At 35.2% G+C, this 16790-nt stretch overlaps 1 protein-coding gene across 1 annotated transcript; it reads right to left on the bottom strand.

Moving 5' to 3' along the window:
* Positions 1-2808: 2808 nt before the first annotated feature.
* On the bottom strand, positions 2809-13496 carry LOC129945580 (carboxypeptidase Q-like). The gene is made up of 8 exons (XM_056055406.1): positions 13244-13496; positions 13031-13177; positions 9117-9270; positions 8359-8608; positions 8142-8244; positions 7729-8055; positions 7539-7664; positions 2809-3012 (listed from the first exon to the last, which is right to left on the bottom strand). Exons 1-8 carry the CDS (start codon positions 13462-13464, stop codon positions 2877-2879), a joined length of 1464 nt encoding a protein of 487 aa, XP_055911381.1. The 5' UTR covers positions 13465-13496; the 3' UTR covers positions 2809-2876.
* Between the last annotated feature and the right edge of the window lie 3294 nt (positions 13497-16790).

The following is a 16790-nucleotide window of genomic DNA, read 5'->3' as shown; positions in this document are numbered from 1 at the left end:
AGGTAAAATTTTGAATCTTAAAATAGGTTTATTTTTAAATTATTTTAACTGCATTAAATGTAACCCCCGCCCATCTTACCAGATCAAATCATATGCATGAGCCCGAAAGAGCGTATTATTTTGTCAAAATTTCAATAACATTCTTATTTTTTATTTATGTATTTTTATAGGTAACTATAACTAATTGTAAATACCAACGATGCCCGTGTAGTGCCACTGCATCGGATTAACGAATATGATGTATTTAATCAACAATCTATTTTAAAGTGTGTATCAAGAAGTATTATCTTGGTACCTTTGTAGCTATGATTTTAAGATATTATTCTTTAAGAATAAGGTTGTCTCACACATATTTTACTTGCCTTCGCCTATATAAAAGAATAAATACTAAGTACAAGTTAAAGAAACGGGCCAGGGTGAGTATATGTATTTTCTATTTGAATCACTTTTTCAACGTATACCTACAAAGGTATACTTGCGCTTGCGTGTCATTTCATAACTAAACGCATAAGAGCCTGACTGTAAACAACACATGAATAGCAATTTCTTGTACCTGTTTGTATGCTTATTTTTTTAAACTTTAACGAAAAAAATAAACTGAACGTAATAACTCCATGTTTGCGCTGAAAACTTGTAGGAAAGAAGGAACGCGATTGGATTGCAGTAAGAACCTTCTACCTACTAATAACATTCCTTCATTGTCGTCATAAATATGGCTGAGCACTACGATTAACTTTTCTTTATTCGTTTAAGACACATACCTAACTATACAAACAATAAGCGATAGCTTTACAATTTAAACATACACGTTCTTCCTCTTTCTTTTCTTCAGATAATTTATTTTCCATCCTGGTTCTTCCAATATGCAATTAAAATAAAGCTATCCAAAGGAAAAAGCTTTGAATGAACTAGTTGAATACACAAAGAATTGTTTATGTTATGTTTCGGGATGAGTTGTGTCTTGGGATGAATCACACGTTTTTTGACAAATCAAATTGCATTTATGTATATCTTTAAAGACAAACTTATCTTACATGTATATTTTATAATCTTATATATGTACTTTTTTAAGCAGACTCTTTACATAAAGGAGCAAGTTCGTGCGACCCAGTCGTGCATTTTATTTTTCTTTAAGTCAGTAGTCGGTCTTTTATTTTAGATATGCATCAACAAGAAAAGATCTAGGGTCAGCTTCATTGAATCATAAACTCGTATAAAACACAAGACATTCAATATTTATAATTAAGTTAAAATAGGCATCACCTCATGTTTTATATAAATAAATAGGTAATTCAACCCAAATTTTCCATTTCCCTATCCGACCATCCGGTTGATACTCCTAAATAGCAGGTAAAAAGGTAGTGGTTATTTGAGAAGAAATCAAGAGATCTTAAATCAATTCTTTTACCTATTGAGCATGGACGATTTTAAAAACTCAGCATGCAATAGTTTGTTTCAATGCAATAGAAAGTTTTTTTGTTTTCTTTTTGTAATAAGTGTGTATATTAATTAGGAAGTGCTACAAGAAGTTTTTTAATTTTTTTATTTTTCTCAAAACTTAGAACTTATGAATGCTAAACTGGCCAAATTCTAGAATTTGATGGGCGGACTACACAAGATTCACACTTTTCCTTCAATTGATTCAAATAGTATGTTTTTCATGGCAAATAAACTGGAAGAAACAATAGTTTTAAAATTCAGAAAAATTATGAACAAAACACAAAAAACTAAACTCTGGCTTTCAATCGGGGAAGTCACAACATTGCCATATATTTCGACATTTTGTACATAAGGGCCTAATAATCGTATTTAATGCCTTTGAAACACAGCTTAAGAAAATTCTATCTTAACCTTATACATATTATAAAGGTAAACATTCACAGTTTTTGTTTCTCTTCGATATAGGCTTCACTCAAAAAAGACCTTTTTGATTCAAAATGTCCGCAAAATTGAAAATCTCGTAGCGATAAAATGCACTGAAATATCCAAATAGATCCTGCAAGCTGTCAGGCTGTCAGACTTCTTGAATTCGCAGAGTATAAGAGGTACGGCCTTGCCATTTTTACAGAATTACCATTTAAAATTACTTATTTAATCAATTTTGGAAATGACCCAAACTTAACTAATAAACCAGAATGAAGCAAAAGTTGAGTTTTAGAAATTGTGTACATTTTATTTTCAAATGCAATTCGAGTTCGTGTAAAGCAATTTCAAAACAGTCTTTTAGTTGCTAGTTTTTCAAGATTTCAAACCAACAATGCTTTAAATCATGAAACATAAATTACATCACAACATCGATCTCTAATCCTTTTTAAATGTGTTTTCTTTTTTAGATAGACTTTTTTACAATAATTAAATGGAATTCTCTTTCAATGTTTTCAATTATGGAAATACCAAATGAATCAGATATTTCAATCTTTGAAAATTTACGATTTATTTAATATCTGATTCAAAGTTTTTTTCTTATTTAGTTGCTTGGTAAGGTTATTAAAAATGTTCGGGTAATAGATAACCAAATGATCTTAACTTTACGTCTACCAATATATCCTTAGACTAAAACTTCTCAAAATTTTGATTTAATAAAATAACTATTTCTTCAAGTTTAGGCAACAAAGGTCACTGAATTTTATTACTATTATAAATTATTATCAATGAATATTTAGTTTTTCCATTTTGCGCTGTACTTAAGGAATAATCAAGTCTTAAGATTTCGATGTATCTTAATAATAAACATATCTTACTGTTTATACATATTTATATGCTGAAACATAAAAACGTCCTTTCTAATAAAATGAAATAACACGAACATATACTTGAATGGATTTAATGTAGGTATAGGTAAGTATGTAAGTAAAATATTTGTATATTTATTCAACTCAATTTTTAACATCTTTAGGAATGTCAACACTCAAATCAGCAATGATATATGCCGTCGAAGCAAACAAAGCAACACAACGGTCCAAACTATCAGGATCCTCAACCAACATCGTATCGCCATCTGTGTGATGGAACCTGAAAAAGGAAACATAAACCAATTTAAACAGAAAACTTTACAATTTGATGATAGGAAACCAAAGTAGTTAAACCTCGTAATGTTGATTATCTGCCTACAAAGAAATAGATTTTTAGAACAAATCTTTTATCCTTTAAAACATAAACATTTGTTATATATGTCAATAAAAATAGTTTCTTGAAATGTCTACATCTAATTCGTATTTTCGGAGATATTAGTCGTTGAAGGTTGCTTATCATTGAACTTCCATAAATTGTCGAATCAAATTTAAAGAAATATCAAAAACAAATTTATCGATTCATCCAAAAACACTCTATATGGAGATATAAATCTTTCGTACGTATCACCCTCCAAAACCCATTTGTTTACATTGTTGTATTTGTAATGTGGACGAATTCAACGAGGAAAATTGACGTCTTTTCACGCATACATAGAATCAACTACTGAGTTTTTAGGCGGGAAATTTTATAAATTAGAGGAGAAATCATACGCATACTTAAATGAGTATATGAGTCCCATTTCCGGTTTAGCTTGTAGGCAAACCAATATGGCTACCGAGGATTTATATCTTTACTAGAGTGTTTTTGGATTCATCTGTATCATTCGATTTGACATCGTTAAATTTCTTTCTAAAGACCGTGTTTAAAAAAAATTTCTCGAGTTATGACAGATAGACCAACCGCCAGCGAGTCTTTAAATCTAAGATTAAGTTCGTACGTCAATAAGTTCAGGTTACCATTTATTATCGTCCATATCTCAACAACCAATAGATACATATATCGAACTCAAATAAATGTTGTTATACAAGTAATGATGTTCAAATGGTAGACATGTGCATTTAAGAGGACACAACCGTCCACAGGTTTTTCTCAAAACCCACCTCTGTCTATCAACTCCTACTCTCACCTCCCGTGGCGAACATCGGGTGCATAGTACCTCTACTGGAGATTGGGTTCCAACCCTAAGTTGTTGGGGGCAGCAAACGAGAGAGGAAAGAGAGGTGTCCTTACTAAGGCACATCTCCTTATCCAGACGGCAGCGGAGGAATTCCCGAGATGGAATCAACGGTGGCGTCTACCATCCCAATAAGGTTGAACTACTTAGTGAACACCTTATAGGGCTTTTTCGACTTATTCGGAGCCCAGGCCTATAAGGATATAAGGAGAGGTTTTATCCGGCACTCCATCCTTGGAGTATTACTTAGGATCTGGCCCTCCAGGTTGGAGGTTGTGCCGGGTGTCGGGGGTGACTTCCTGGCCACATAAAAACTTCATAGTTGCGAAGCACCAACAAGCCTCGGATACGGACGGATTTACTGTTGACAACCTACGCAAACGAATAAAGGACAATGAACTTCGGATATGCACGTGGAATGTTAGGTCCCTTAACAGACCACGTGCTGCCGAAGAATAAGCGGAGGCCCTAGACTGCTATAAAGCAGACATCACCGCCATCCAGGAAATACGATGGGATGGACCGGGCAAAAAGAGGATGAAAAACTGCGATATTTTCTATGGTGACTGCTACCACGAAAACCAACAGCGCTTATTTGGATGCGGCTTCGTCATTGCAAGCAAGAAGTCTTGAGCTATAGGTGCATCAATGAGCGCCTCATGACCATACGCATCAAGGCTAAATTCGGCAAAATTAGCCTGATATGGCGCGCACGCCCCCACAGACGAGAAACACGACTACACCAAAGATATGTTTTTTCGAAATCTTAGACAAAACATATGAACAGTGTCCTAGCTATGATATTAAAATTTTCCTGGGCGATTTTAATGCCAAGCTAGGAAGGGAAGACATCTTTGGTGGATTAATCGGGAAGAACAGCCTGCACGACAACACTTCCGACAGATTCAGGCTCATACATTTTGCTGCGGGGTGAAACGTCATGGTAGTAAGTACGCGTTTTCCTCACCTTAACATCCACAAAGGAACTTGGAATTCTCCAGAAGTCAACCAGATTGACCATATTGCGATCGACGCCAGACACACTTCCAGCATCATGGATGTACGAACTTTCCGAGGAGCTAACATTGACTCGGACCACTACCTCGTTGTAGCCAAGGTAGCACTTCGGGTTTCCAGACCCAAGGAAAAACAGGGAGGTACGGCTACACTCGCCAGAGATCGCCAAATCCTTTTCGCCAACACAATGTATCGAAAACCAGTGGCAACATTGCCAAGATGCAATCTGAGAAGTCGCCTCCGATGTGCTGGGTTTTAAGCAGCCACCAAGGAACCCCTGGTTTGATGAGGTATGTCGGCAGGCAAATGCAGCCAAACAACAGGCACTCAAAGCGGCGCTGCATAAAAGGACGAGGTCTGCTCATGAGCTCTATGAGCAGAAGAGGTGAGAGGAACACCGACTTCTCAGAAAGAAAAAGAGAGGGCATGAGAAACGTGCGGTCGAAGATGTTGAGAGGTTTCAAAGCAGGAATGAAGTTCGAAAGTTTTATGAACAGTTGAAACGAAATTCACAGGTACATAAACCTAGAACCGAAGGCTGCAAAGACGAAAGTGGAAATATCATAGTGGAACCGCAGTCAATGCTGAGGATATTGAAGTGCCACTTCTGCAGACTGTATTACGGCGACGACGAACCGAATACCGCTGTCAGGCAGAATGATGATCCATTCAACATAGACGACGAAAGCCAACAATCCCATTCTCCCGACTTAGACGAAATAAAGATTGCCATATCTAAGCTGAAGTCTAATAAAGCCGCTGGAGCAGATGGCTTGAATGCCGAGCTCTTTAAAGCAGCTGGAGATAAGTTGGTAAGAAGCATGCACCAACTTATCTGTAAGATATGTCCGGAAGAAAGCATGACCGATAAATGAAACCTCAGTATTGTTTGCCCGATCCTGAAAAAAGGGACCTTCTAAACTGCACCAACTATAGAGGAATCAGTCTACTTAACATCGCCTGTAAAATCTTCTCTGCCGTAATATGTGAACGTCTAAAGCAAATCGTCAACAACTTGATAGGTCCTTATCAGTGTGGTTTTAGACCAGGAAAGTCCACAGTCGATCAAATATTCACATTACGGCAGATCCTGGAAAAAACCCAAGAATACCAAATCGACACCCACCATCTTTTCATCGATTTCAAGGCCATATATGACAACATATAGAGGGACGAGCTGTATAGAGCCATGTCAAGTTTTGGCATCCCTCCCTGTGCAGGATGACCATGGAGAATTCACGCTGCTCCATAAAGGTTGGAAACAACTTGACAGAACCTTTCGATATCAAAAAAGGTTTTAGACAAGGTGATGCGCTGTCATGCGATTTTTTTAACATCGCGCTTGAAAGAATAGTGCAGAGCTCAAACGTCAACACTAGAGGCACTATCTTTCAAAAGTCTGTCCAATTACTAGCATTTGCTGATGACATTGACATAATCGGAAGAACTCAGCGTGATTTCAATGGGGCTTTTGTGAGTATTAAGGCAGAGGCGGCAAAAATGGGTTTAACGGTTAAGGGCAAAACAAAATACAACACCGACGTCTTGTTCAGAACTTAACCATTGACAGCCGTAACTTTGAGGTAGTCAATTACTTCGTCTACCTAGGCTCCTCTGTAAACGCAGAAAACAACACCAGCGCTGAGATCAAACGCAGAATAACTCTTGCTAACCGCTGTTTCTTTGGACTAAGAATGCAATTGAGTGTTAAAGTCCTCTCCCGAGGGACCAAAATGTCGCTATATAAGACCCTTATCATCCCCGTCCTGATATACCGTACAGAAGCATGGACATTGACAAAAGCGGATGAAAGCACGTGTGATCTACGGTCCAGTATGCTTCGAAGGGGAGTGGAGGAGAAGAAGGAACGATGATCTGTACGGGCTGTACAGGGACGTAGACTTAGCCGGAAGGGTAAAAGTCCAACGACTAAGATGGCTGGGTCACGTAGAGCCCATGGAAACCAATGCTCTGGTTAGTTTTAGAAAAATTCAATTAACAAACATAACAACAGAAAACTAAAAATATGTGGTTTTCGAATCAAGTAAATAGTAGGATAACGAAGAAAGATATTAATTTCAAATTGTTGTGTATTTTGTCATACAAAATATTGTTTTGAATATTTTGTAACAATTTTCGCAAAAAGCGTATGGGAATTCGTCAGTGTGGGTCGCATATATGTTAAATAGATTTATAAATGCAAACATTTAAATTTTTTTAGGAAACTCTAATTTATTTGTTTTTGAGCCAAAAACTTTACCTTTTACAAAGAGGATTTAGCGATTCGAGCCCTTACCTTAAATTATTTCAAGGGTAAAGAAATGTTAAAAAATAACATAAACAACAAATCAAACGTTAAATAAGGTTACTGTTGGCCTTTGAAACAACTTCTGGTGAAAGTTAAAGATAAACATTGCGTGCAAGGAATGTATTTACTGGTGTATGAGTCTAGTAATCCGCGTATAAATATAAACTTTTTGTTATTTTTCTTTTGCAATTTTGTATGTTAGAATTACTATTTAAAATTTACTATTTATATCAGCATAGTGCTTACCAAAAATAACGCTCATTTTTGTTCAACAATGATGCTCCTGGAAATCCACGATCAAGCCATACTGAAATATCAGGTCCTCCATCTGCTGGGGTTGCAAATTGGGTTGCATTAAGAGGAGCCATCAAGCTAAACCAAAAAACAATAACTTTTTATTCTTCGAGGGCAACAAACTAATTTCTAAAAATAATACCTTAATACTTCTTTGAAAATACATTCGGCATCCTTATTTCCTGTGAAGTCCAATCCAACCGGATCAAATGTCCCGGTATCTGATTCAATAAAGAAATTAAATTCCTCAAGTTCGTTTTCCTTGTGTTGTTTAGCATATTCCTTAGCTCCATAATAACCATATTCTTCAGCTGTCCACAATACAGATCGAATAGTACGTTTTGGTCTTAAGCCCATATCTTTTAGGAATTTCACTGCTTTCCATGAAATGAAAGCTCCGCCTCCATCATCCATAGCTCCTACACCAACATCCCAACTGTCTAAGTGACCAGATAGAATAACAACAGATCTTAAAATTACAAAAACAACATTGTTAATGCAAAATATTCGTATATCGGATAGAATCCGATGAATGAGTTAGGAGAATAAGTTTACTTATTGGGGGAAGTTGTTCCTTGTAATTCAGATACGGTATTTCGTGAGATGACAGGTTCTAAGTTATAGTCCTCCATTTCTAGACGAATTTGAACATTTTCTCCTGATAAAAAAAAAAAGAAATAACGTTTATGATAGAAAAAAAGTTTTTGAATTTTATAATTCCCACAATTTTGTACAAACTCCGAACCTTCAATTCTACTTAACAAAATCTTACCTTCATTATACAACCGCCAAATCATTTCAGCATCTTCAACCGTTATACATGCTGTAGGTATTTTCTTAACTCCTTGAGCGTAATTTTGTGATCCAGTGTGCGGCGATGCAATTGAGAATGGTGTCGCTGAACGTATAAGAGCAGCAATAGCACCTTTTTTCGAGGCTTCACTAGCACCGGAACTTCTGTAGCGAACTGTTGCTCCATATCCTTGCCAGGTTGGTGCAAACACAACTATTTTTCCTTTAACCTTTTAAAAAAATATTATCATTGATGAAAAATGGCAAAATAAATATTTAAAAGATGACCCAAAATTTAAACAAAATTTTATTTTATCCTCATTTGTGTTTGAAACCAAACAAACATATTTTGACAACTCAATATAAACATTTTTATAAAATAAAACAATGCACTTGAAAACAGTGTTTCGAAAATAGTAAACGTTTGTCAGTTATAGTTGGAAACATATGACTTTTAGATTTAAACTATAATCATTTCTTAGGTGTTTAAACATATTTTAAGTTGAATATCATTAATTATCAATTCAGCTCCCCTGATTTTTTCAAATGCTCTATTTAATATTCAAAGAGAGTTCGAGCTGTAATCTTGTAAATTGCTCCTATTTTACAATTTTTTTAGGTTGAATGCTGCCAAATTGTTTTTTGTCTGTACAAACTCTTCACAATGGCGTCAAATTTGTATGTTTACTTTAATTCTGGGACATCCTTTATTTATTTAAAAAAAATAAAAGTATTAACCTCTGAGTCGGGTAACTTTTGTAACTCGTCAAATGTTCGTACAGCTACAACTTCTCCGATAATTCCACCTCTGGGTGTTCCAACAGTTGTACCGAGACCTAATAGTTCAATTTTCGCCTTCCTTGGTTGAACTAGAGTAGCACTTTCGTAACCCCTTTAAACAAATGAATATAAGAATTATGTATCTAATTTATAATGTAGTATTTACATTAAAATAAGTAATTAATAAATAAATGTTTGCAATGCAGAAGAATGTTCTTCGTGAAATTTTTATTTGCTAAATATTGTATATGTGATTAAGGCAATACTGCTAAGATTACTGAGAATTTTCTCAATTAGCTTTTTTAAGCAAGAAAATCAAATAAAAACTCTGTGCTCAAAAGGTAAAGGCTCTTAAGTCGGCTTAAGATGTTTTAGCTGTTTATACTCTTTTTTAAGTATAATCTCTACAAATTATTTTTCTTTCTTACCCTCGTTGATAAAGCTTTTAATACAAGAAAGTTATGACCTTTTGTAAAATAGCTTACGTTTAATTCGTAGGGTTTCGCAAAAGGTAAAACAACTTAAGTAGAGAATGATACCTCTTATGTATTAATTTTGATTAATTATCAGATAATAGGAAGCAATCGTTTTTGTAAAATATCTCAAATTCGATATTAATCTAAAAAGTAAAATCGCTTATGTCAACTTAAGATATTTAACCACAAAACTTTTCTTGCGTTTACATTTTTTATTTTGATTTAAGGTATTTTACAAAATTGAATAAATATAAAAATAATACAAATAAAAACACGTTAATGTTTTAACGGACCTAAGAACATCTTAGGATACACTTAAGATGTCTTACGTAGAGTATGACCTACCTTCCCCCTCTGAGAGATTTTTTAATTTTTTGAATTTAAATCTAACCGTTTTGCACATTTTTTTATTTTCAGAAAAATTCCCTTGAATTTAAATCTAATCGTATTACGTTAGTCAAAATGACGCCCATATTATTTTAAATTATATATTTATACATACACAAATTAAGATTGTATTTTAGCGCTTTTCTCTTTGTTGATAAAAGTTCAACTTTTAACTGTTATAATCCTTGTAATAATTTTGAAGGGGTTTAAAAAATTTAAAATCTGGAAAAACTTGAGTGATGGTTTGAATTATTTTAATAATATCTTTTCTGAAATTAAGCAAATATTATAATTCCTAAGAAGAAACCTTGAATCAGAGATCACCACTTTAATATTTTTTAACACAAACTGAAGTTTCAATTAATCTTATTTTTGAACGCACATAAAGATTGTTAATAATTCTTTAAGTGTTTATGCATTTCAAAATTTATTATCTAATAAATACTACAACTTTAAAGATCTTAATAAATTTAAGAAATCTACTTTTTGAAGTAAACTGGTTTTAGGTGCTCTAGAATTGAGATTTAAACATGAATTTCAAGAATAAAAATGTCCCAAAAACAGCGAAAGTGACACTTTTGATAAACTATTGGCTACTTGAAAAACATAATGAACGTTTTATATCTAATTATTATTAAATTCAGTTTTATTTTCCTGGGAAAAATATCAAATTTTTCTGTCAGAATTTTTTATTACTGTGGCTTTTTGCATTCTTTACATTTATAGAAAGGGCTACAAAAACAGACTATATTATTTTTGAAAAAAAATCTAAATTTCAATTCCTAACGCACCCAAAATCCATCTAAGATGTATTGAACTCTTCCATGGATATATTTAGAAAACTTAGTAGAACAAATTTTTACATCGTTTTGGAGAAAGTAAGCATTTGATAGAGTTTGGCATCAAGCTCTCATATCGAAAAAGCGTGCATTTGGTATTGATGAATTCCTTCTTCGTTGGGTTAAAAATTACCTTTCGATCCGTTTAATTCAAGTAGTAATGGACGGGTTCTAATATGATATTCACAAAATAAACGCTGGTGTGCCCTAGGGCTCCGTTTTGTCTCCGTCGCTCTTCCTTATTTTTATCTGAATCTTCTAACACACTAAATTGTTTCGCGGATGACAGTACCCTCAGCTTTTCATATTCGTTTTAATATTCACATCCTTGTCCTTCGGATGTTGAACTTCAACGGCGATAAGTTCATTAAATTCTAATCTAGACGGCATTGTACAATGGGGAATCAAAAACCGTGTAGAATTTAATGCTTCAAAAACTCAATGCTGTCTCCTGTCGTTAAAGCAAAACCCACCCCCAATGCCGCTATCCATTAGCGGCACTTGAATGCAGGAAACTAATCAACTTTCAATACTCGGTATGTATATCACAGATGACCTCTTATGGAATTATCACATATTCGATATTGCCAAAAATGCTGCTAGGTGCTTAGGATTTCTCCGACGGTGCAAGAAATTTTTCACCCCTTCCAATCTGGCTGTAATTTACAAAGCCTTAATTTGTCCAAAACTTGAATATACCTCGAATATTTGGGAAGGTGCCCCTAAAACAAGTTTAAGTATTTTGGACAGGATTCAAAAAAGAGCTTTGAAAATGATAATCGATAGAACTATAACCGAAACAATTACGTCACTTGAACACCGACGCAATGTTTCATGCCTTTCGTTGTTCTACCGATATTTTTATAAACAGTGTTCTGTTGAACTAGCCAGTTGCATCCCCCCCCCTCAAACAATTCAGCTGTAAAAATCGTACTTCTAGGAATGCACTACGAAACTACATTTTTATATCCAACCTTGAGCTCAATTTCGGACGTACTGTCAAGTACAGAGATTCCTTTTTTAACAGCACATCGAGAATGTGGAATGCTTTACCCAGCTATTTTTTTCCCTATCATTTTGATACTCAAAACCTTAAGACCTATGTGCATCGGTATCTCCTCTTTAATCTTTCCCTATTTTACTAAAGCTCGCACTGTGTTTAAACTTTAACCCTAGAAAGATAACCATATTTTATAGACCATAGATATACATGATTTATACGTCAATTTGAGGTAGGTTATCTTTCTAGGGTTAAACATGTTAAGGGTATTAATAACGCCTTGAGTGCCCGTTTATTATAAAAAAAAAACAGTGTTCTTAAATACCTTATGACTAAAGTTGTTAATTTAACCCCCATCCTTGATTAAAAGTCTGGATCCGCCCTTGATACTGAATAATCATTATTATCAAAAGTGGCAAAATTAACATTTTGGATATTTCAACAAAAAATAAATTAATTTACTTTATCCATGAATATAAAGTTTTAATTTTGGAGAAAACTAATTTTGGCGCCAAAAACTGATGACTGTTTTTTTAAAGGGGTCAGAAACAAGCATGTTTACCACATTTTAAAATTCTGCAAAAATTATGCAAGCTCTAATTTTTTATTTTTGTACCAAACATTTTAATTTCTATGCGAATTTTTAAAAATTATTAATATAAAACACTTATGTAAAAGAAGGAACAAACTTGCGTACAAAGGAAACTTCTTCATTAACTTTTGGCGCCAACTCTATCGTACTCGTGTCTTCTAATCATGAATTAAGTAGCCAACTTTAATTAAAATCAAAAGTCAAAAACATGTAGTTAGACTTTTTAGCTAAAGGTAATTTTTTAATCAATTCCCTGTCCGCATTGCATAAATCAAACCACATTGTATAAAAAAGTGATACTCGTTTTTCGGGCTATAAAAATAAGTTTTGTTTTGATGCCGCATGAACGAAGCTAAAAAAATATCAATAAACCATTTTATGTTTACGTTAAGATATCGATTTAGTTTTTAAATATGATTTGATTTTAAAATAATCACAACTGATAAGTTGTTAATAATAATTCATTAATATTTACAATACGCCTATCTAATATCTTGACAGCTTAAAGAGATTATCTTTTGAACTTGAGACTCTAACAATAAGACTACTTTACCATACTGAAATAGAGATGTGATTACCTAATCCAATGAGGAACCTTTGCTGATTCAGTGTGGACATTTTCCAGTCCCTCATTCTTAAGAAGATCTTCCATATAATCTATTGCTTTTTCCAAAGCATCTGAGCCTGCCATTCTTGATCCAAATTTGTCCGTAAATATTTGCAGACTGGAAAATAAAATCACTTCCGATGTCAAAATAAAAAATTAAATAAATGTATAATATATATTTAACCTCTTATGCACTTCTCCTTTAAATTTGCCATTTAAAATATGATCGGTTATTTTCGAAACTACATTTTTATATCCACGTATTTCGTTTACTAAATCTTCTGATAAATTACATTGATTTTCAACTCTTTCCTCGTCGATTTTTTCAATTAAAACACTACAAGTCGAAAACTGGAGCACTATTGCCGAGATTATAAGCACCAAACGGAGCATGTTTCCATGCATGATGAAGTTTCTGAACTGAGTTGACTAAATCGAATGAATATTATAAATTCTATCAACAATTGAAAGCAATTAGGCTTAGATTGCTGATATCACATAAAATATACTACATCGCGCCGCGGTCGCTTCGAAGCTTGTATATGCCTCTGACAATCGCACGTAAATATATATATTTACATATATGTGTGTACATAACATTCGTTTTGTTTTAGGTTGTGTATTGGTTTTACGAATTTCTACAATACTATTTGAATTGAAACAAAAACACTATAATCGAGTCCAGAAATGTTTTAATCTATTGTACAGAACATTAAAAGGCTTTAATACCGGGTAAAAAGATATGGAAATGAAGAAATTAGTTATCATCGTTACGTAGCGCTCGCTGTTTACCGCTTTTTAGTGACCGCCTAGTTTTCAAAAAAGTACGCACCAATTACACCGCCGGATGCTTTTTGAAGATGCATTATCACCTGGTGAACCTCGCGTGGGTTGTTGTCGTCCCATAATAGGCAATTTTGCTTGTTAACACATCCATTCATACAAAAACACGCCTCGTCACTAAAGATCATTTTTCGGCCGAAATCGGGGTCCTCTATCAAACGATTCGAAGACCAGTCAGCGAACAAACGGATGATTGTTTACTGAACGGGTCGTCTTAAATTTGGCCACCAAACGTTGAAAATTCGACTATTAAGTGCCACTACGTCTATCCTAAAATGATTTGGCATAAGCAAAAGCAACTGAATAATAAACAAAAGATTTGACAAATGTCACCAAACCAAAATGGCCGCCACGGGGCGCCAAAATCTACCCGCGCAAATTAAAAAAGCCTATGTTCTATAATCAATGAATTTCTTATAATTTACATACATTCAACTCACAGGAAAGTTGTATTTCCAGAGATATGAACTTAACTTTAAAAGCAAATGCGTTCGACCGATCTGTTGTCATTGTAAAATGGTCAAGTCGGGAAGATTTATTTAAAATATTGAATAAGAAACTTTAGACTTAGATGCTTCTATAACTCAAAACAAAATAAACAACTCAAATATATCCTGATAAAAATGCTTCAGTTAAATTAAATAAGCATTAAATATATAAAACAGCAAAATGTCAACAAAACTAAACTTATGAATTGTTATTGTTGATGTAGGAACTGATGACAAGTATGATCTTTTTGAAATTCGGTACCATATAGTGGCTCAATGCGTTTGTTAACCGTGTTTTAATTTTCTCAATTTGATAATTTCTCAACATTAAGAAAATTTCGAAAGAAAATATGACTATCTTTAATGTTTTAACTATTATAAGCCAAACACTAAACAGACAAAGTTCAAATGCTTCATATTACAAGCTCGTCGTTCCATCTTCTCATCCACTCCCCTTCGATGCATAGGGGACCGTAGATCACACGAAGAACTTTTCTCTCGAACCGACTCAAGGTGCTTTCATTCTCTTTTGTCATGGTCCATGCTTCTGCATCGTATAGCAGGACGGGGATAGTAAGGGTCTTATATAGCAACACTTTGGTCCCTCGACAGAGGACTTTACCAATCAATTGCTTTCTTAGTCCAAAGAAACAGCGGTTAGCAAGAGTTAATCTGCGTTTCATCTCATCGCTGGTGTTTTCTTCCGTTTACAGAGGAGCCTAGGTAGACGAAGTCCTTGACTACATCAAAGTTACGGCTGTAGATGGTGACGTTTTGACCAAGACGTCGGTGTTGTGTGTCCTTTCTTGACGACATCATGTACTTTGTTTTGCCTTCATTAACCGTTAAACCTATTTTTGCCGCATCTGCCTCAATACTCACAAAAGCCCCATTGACATCACACTGAGTTCTTCCGATTATGTCAATGTCATCAGCATATGCTAGACAGACTTTTGAACGATTGTGCCTCTAGTGTTGACGTTTGAGCTCTGCACTATTCTTTCAAATACGATGTTTAAAAAATCACATGACAGCGCATCACCTTGTATAAAACCTTTTTTGACATCGAAAGGTTCTGTTAAGTTGTTTCCAACCTTTATGGAGCAGCGAGAATTCTCCATGGTCATCCTGCACAAACGGACGAGTTTGTAGGGATGCCAAAACTAGACATGGCTCTATACAGCTCGTCCCTGTAGATGCTGTCATATGCGGCCTTGAAATCGATGAAAAGATGGTGGGTGTCGATTTGGTGTTCTTGGTTTTTTCCAGGATCTGCCGTAATGTGAGTATTTGATCGACTGTGGACTTTCCTGGTCTTAAACCACACTGATAAGGACCTATAAGGTTGTTGACAATGGGCTTTAGACGTTCACATATTACATATAGAGAAGATTTTACAGGCGATGTTAAGCAGACTGATTACTCTATAGTTGGTGCAGTTTAGAGGGTCTCCTTTTTTCAGGATCGGGCAAACAATACTGAGGTTCCATTCATCGGGCATGTTTTTTTCCAACCATATCTTACAGATAAGTTGGTGCATGCTCCTAACCAACTTATCATGCATGCTCCTAACCAACTTATCTCCAGCTGCTTTAAAGAGCTCGGCATTCAAGCCATCCGCTCCAGCGGATTTATTAGACTTTAGCTTAGATATGGCAATCTTTACTTCGTCTAAGTCGGGAGGACGGGATTGTTGGCTTTCGTCGTCTATGTGGAATGGATCATCCTGCCTGACAGCGGAATTCAGTTCGTCGTCGCCGTTATACAGTCTGCAGAAGTGGTCCTTTCATATCCTCAGCATTGACTGCGGTTCCACTATGAAGTTTCCACTTTCGTTCATGCAGCCTTCGGTTCTAGGTTTATGTACCTGTGAATTTCGTTTCACCTGTTCATAAAACTTTCAAACTTCATTCCTGCTTTTAAACCTCTCAACATCTTCGACCGGCGTTCCTCTCGCCTCTTCTGCTCATAGAGCTCATGAGCAGCTCTCGTCCTTTTATGCAGCGCCGTGCCGCTTTACCTGCTGACATTCCTCATCAAACCAGGGGTTCCTTGTTGGTGGATCTTCGAAACCCCGGACATTAGAGGCGGCTTCTCTGATTGTATCTTGGCATTGTTGCCACTGGTTTTCGAGGTTACTTGTAACTCGGTAGGAAAAGGATTTGGTGATTGTAGCCGTTCGACGTTGTACCTTCTCCCAGCACCTCCCTGTTTTGCCTTTCGTCTGGAAAACCGAAGTGCTACTGGCTACAACGAGGTAGTGGTCCGAGTCGATGTTAGCTCCTCGGAAAGTTCGTACATCCATGATGCTGGAAGCGTGTCTGGCGTCGATCGCAATATGGTCAATCTGGTTGACGGTAGATTGATCTGGAGAAGTCCAAGTTCCTTTGTGGATGTTGA

The sequence above is a fragment of the Eupeodes corollae genome, chromosome 2, assembly GCF_945859685.1.
Source record: "Eupeodes corollae chromosome 2, idEupCoro1.1, whole genome shotgun sequence".
NCBI classification, from domain to species: Eukaryota; Metazoa; Arthropoda; class Insecta; order Diptera; family Syrphidae; genus Eupeodes; species Eupeodes corollae.
The sequence above is the reverse complement of the archived record's forward strand: the minus strand, read 5'-3'. Positions and strand labels throughout refer to the sequence as shown.

Excerpts from the sequence above, each read along its gene's own strand:
- LOC129945580 (XM_056055406.1), bottom strand. The coding sequence starts at position 13,464 with ATGCATGGAAACATGCTCCGTTTGGTGCTTATAATCTCGGCAATAGTG. Across the intron at positions 13,178-13,243 it reads AAAGGAGAAGTGCATAAGAG|TCTGCAAATATTTACGGACA; the intron begins GTTAAATATATA and ends TTTATTTTCCAG. Across the intron at positions 7,665-7,728 it reads ATTTTCAAAGAAGTATTAAG|CTTGATGGCTCCTCTTAATG; the intron begins GTATTATTTTTA and ends TTTTTGGTTTAG.